Source organism: Buceros rhinoceros, unplaced genomic scaffold (genome assembly GCF_000710305.1).
Source record: "Buceros rhinoceros silvestris isolate BGI_N320 unplaced genomic scaffold, ASM71030v1 scaffold19649, whole genome shotgun sequence".
NCBI classification, from domain to species: Eukaryota; Metazoa; Chordata; class Aves; order Bucerotiformes; family Bucerotidae; genus Buceros; species Buceros rhinoceros.
In genome coordinates, this window is record NW_010430166.1 from 98,564 (window position 1) to 102,985 (window position 4,422).

Consider the following 4,422-nt stretch of genomic DNA (forward strand, 5'->3'; position numbering starts at 1 on the left):
AGGGAAATGCAATATATATTCTAAAGATCACTGAATCTCCTTCTCTCCTTTAAGGGAGATTGTGGTTGCTCTTTGCTTCCTTACTGTTGAGGAACTGAAGAATACTGCTCATCTTCACACTGCCAAGCTTAGAGATGTGTTTGTCAGGCTTCCTGTCACTGCGTCCCACCTTAGGGATTTGCCGCTGCCCGTTTTGTCCATCAATATGATCTTAACACCAGTATGAAGATATAATGTTACCTTCAGAATGCCAAGAGGGCGTTCAAACAAACGGTGGAACTCCTGTTACAATCAGATTCAAAAAGTGTCAAGAGAATTACATTTGCAACGAGTTGTGCCAGGTGTCGACTGAATGTCTCCGCTTTCACTAGCGGAAAAAACAGCAAGGAAAATTAAAGTCACTTTTCTAACTGTACTATTTGGGCAACTGGAAATTGGACAAGTCCCAACAAAGGGGGCTCAGTCTTTAAGCTGTTGCTATGATAAAACTCACCAGCCATGAAACGGCCACAAATACTAGTTTCCTAGCTTTCTGTAGTTCTTTTCAAGAGCACCAAGGATGTGCTCTTGAAAAGAGCATGTGCATTAGTAGAAGATTCTGTCAAGAATGTGCATTGATAGAAGTATCAATGAGTAAAGGAAACGTTAACTTTGCTCTGTTATGCATATACTGCTTTAATAGTTTGTGACATTCAGAGAAGAGGAACAGGAAAGCAGTCCACATTTAGATACAAACATAGCACAAGATGTTTATCAGAACAAGCTCTATCTGCACAAAAAGATACCGCGCAGGAAACTGTTAATACTTGGCATCGGGGGCTGAAGTAAGTGAAGGGGAAGCTCTCCATTGTGTCTGTTTTTACTGAATGGATGTGGTGGTTATAGCTGATTGTCTTCTGAAAACACTGAAATACTACCAGTTCGTTTGAATGGCGCAGCTTTCCCCCAAGGTACACGTTTTCTGATGGCTGAGGTTGGCATGAAACAAACCAGAACATTTTATTATCCTCTTCCACAACACTTCTGTGCATTTGCATTGTTATGATCTCTTATTCACCCAAGTTTTTTTAACATCCCTTCAAGGGTTTAAGAGGAAATTTTCCTCAAGGTTACTTTAAAGAGGTGCAGATTTCCTCCTCTGTCTCTGAACCGGCAGTAGCGGCAGATTTGGGAAATGGTTTCGTGACACGCAAGGTCCTTTTTCGTGGCAGTGTTCTCAATCTGTGTTTCGTGAAGGATACAGGAGGTGGAAATGATTCTGGTTGTTTTTTAGAAAGACATAGATAGTGTAAAACCTGTGTGCACAGTACTGCTGAGTCTCACAGATTCCTCATGATCCTTCACATTACACAGTGTTCTTAAAAGACTCAGTGGTCATTTCTGTGACGCACAGCTTTAAAAAATAGTAAAAGTCTAATGCCTGGGAAAGACTGGAGGATTCAAATGGTTAAAAAAAATCTTAAGCAAAAAAAAGCTCTCTCATTGTCTGACATCATAAACTCATGTGTCTAACCATGTGATTTTATTTCGGTTTGACAGAAATCTGGACCAGGAATTTTCAATGCTTAAAGTGCTAGGGCTGGTGGGAGGAAAGAGGCAACAGCGGAGGGGGAAGTTCTGGGCTTGGCTGAGTATGAAATGGGGTGAGGCAGCAACGACAGCACTATTCTGTAGAGGCTGAGCGAGCCTCCTTCTTAAATGCCCTTTTTCGAGCTTCCAGATATAAAAGGAATCTAGATTGCTGCTAAACAACCCATTCATTATTATGACAAGAAGGAGCACAACCGGTGCCCTCAACCTGCACGTGCCACTCTCATTTCTTTCCAGGTGTGGAAGAGTACCATCTCTCGCTGGAATGCTCTCAGCATTATGAAGCCTCTAAACTGGTTTTGACATCCCACACCAATATTTTAAGCATAAAGCTGCCGTGTGTCTCCTAACAAGTAGTTCTTTTTATATCTATTTAGCTGTAGCAGTTGCTATTCTTTTTGTGTTTAAAGTTGCTATAGCACATCTTGTTGCCCTGAGTATTTATCCCTTGATTTGGTTTCACAGCAAGCTATCTCACTTCTGTTTCCCACGCTCTGAATATTCATTTCTTGCTTTGAGCCAGAGGAGGATTATGCTCCAGTCAGGGATGTGCTTCTTTTTAGCATTTGAAATCTTTCCCATAAGTTCTTTATTTTGGCTCTTTTTATACGTGTCTTGCCTTAAAATCAGCTTTAGAATTTTCTTTGTGTTGGATCAAAAGCATAAGAATGGGCTATTGTTGTTTGCCTCTTGATATTAGCTGTGTTAAGGCCTTATTACATTTTCTGGAAGAAATATATTTCAATGCTACTGCAAACTTAAGTTCAATAAGTATGTCCTTCTACAAGGCGAAATTCTGAAACGGGGAAAAAACAGAACTGAATATTTGCTTTTCTAAGGATGCTCTTCTCTCCTTCCAATACTTCTGTAACACACACAGTCGTTAAATTTCCCTTTGGAGCCTGAGCAGGGCGGAGATGTTCGTGTGTCAGGGTCTTTACACAGCAGACTGTGCCCGCATGGGGAGAGTGGAGCCACTGCATCAGCCCTGGAGAGAGCGGCAGCCCTCAGCCCCGCTCAGCTGGCTCTGCTTCACAAAGCCCAGACGTTTTCCAGGAGATCATTCACGCTTGCTGTTAACATTATAATCGCAAAGCAAACTGTTTGTCTTACCATGGTGTATGTGTGTGCCACCTTCAGGAGCTCTGTGCAGCCCTGAGCGTCTCCGAAAGAACGAATCCCCAGGCAGTTGGAAGGGTGGAGCTGCTTCATGAGGAAGTTGCAGCACACCTCAATAACCTGGGACAGCTGGAGGAGACACGCTGCAGCTAGCAAACTTTCGATAGTGTCCTCCTTTAACTCTAGAATACCTGTGCAGTTTGCATATGGGGGGAAAAAACCAAAAGGTTTCAGTCATTTTCTGTGTCTTTACCACCTGAAACTTCCCACTTCCCGATTTTTTTACTCCTATGAAAAGCTTTTAAAAGAAGTGAAGCTTTTAAAATCTGTGATTCGCAGATTAATTTTCCTTTCTTGCTGAAGGATTCTTTAAAAATATGTTTTAACAGCCTTAAAGGATTTGGTGGGTTTTGAATACAACGATTGGAACAATTTTATTGGAGCTTTAACAGTATTAGTTCTGAATTTTTTTGTCTGAAAAAAGAAATAGTAAAATAGAAAGGTGTGATTAGAGAAAAGCCTCCCCTAAAATTCATGTATTAATTCATAAAAGTATCTACTGTACGTTTATATTACACACAAGAACTTCAGTGCCGAAAGCTAGGAAACGCCAGCAGTGTGTGCAGGAAGCCTGATTTATTCCATCATCTACTAGTGCACTTAAATTTTCAATTAAGTTACTAACATTTGGGTTTGTTTCTTTTCTATATACCTCAGAATAGTTACTGCATGTATATAGCAAAATTGGTACATGTTCCTGTAAATAGATATTGCCAGGTAATGCCTGAAAGCAAAGAGGGAATCCTGATTTCGCAAGCGAACGTGCACTTTCTCAGAGTCTGGGTTTGCTTTTGTAGTCTCGTGTGTGTTCTTTCACATGGCTTTTCACTAAGTAAATGAAAAGCGATGCAACTTAATCAGGTGGGGTGATTTTGCGATACATGAGGACAACAAGCAGCCCACTGCCCAGCTTCCTTGCCCTCGTACTAATCCATTTCCTCAGGTAATTTAGGCCAATTCAGTGCCACAATGTCACTGCACTAGAGATGCCGTGCAGCGTTCCCTCTCACCCCTGCGTTGGCCTCCTGTCTGTACCCACAAACAGGGTCTATTTTGTACCTAAAAGCTTATGTTTCCGACCTGGGTTGCGGATTGCTTAACTACCTCGAGATTTCTCTCTTTTTGCAATGGTCCAGACTTACAAAGTGTCTGACCTAGCAAGGGAAGAAGTCTCCTATTTTTCACGTTTATGCTAATGCCAATATAGTGAATAAAATGGAGTCTTTGCTTTACTTCGATCTTTAAATAAAACATTTTAAACCTTTAAAAAATACTGCAAAAATATTGACAGATGCCTGCGATACCTCATCCAACCTCCCCATCTCAATACTGAAACTGCGTTAGTTCATTCAAAAGCAAAAAACCTGATGTCCTGTGTGGGACATCAGATGACAAGGACCTAGTGAACAGTATTGATGATAGTGGTTAGCTGAGGGATGGACCAGTTTACAAGCCTTCATAAGTCTTCATAACTTCAGAGATGTGTTAATCTGGTCAGTCAATGCTGCTACTTCCTGGGGGAATAATTTTCCCCTTTTTGAGATACAGGCATTTCTTTTTGTCACTAGAACTGCACAGCTTAGTAGTGGAAAAGGGTTTTCCTTCTACCTTTCTGAGGGGAGCAGGTGCCATCTGCATTGAGAGTCTTGGGAA

General features: G+C 41.4%; 1 protein-coding gene across 1 annotated transcript in view; it reads right to left on the reverse strand.

Moving 5' to 3' along the window:
• KLHL4 (kelch-like family member 4) overlaps nt 1-4,422 on the reverse strand; it is a 41,863-nt gene that overhangs the window by 12,182 nt on the left and 25,259 nt on the right. The window contains exon 5 of the mRNA XM_010142937.1: nt 2,704-2,900. Within this exon, the coding sequence (XP_010141239.1) occupies nt 2,704-2,900 (197 nt within the window). The remainder of the gene's footprint in view (nt 1-2,703; nt 2,901-4,422) is intronic.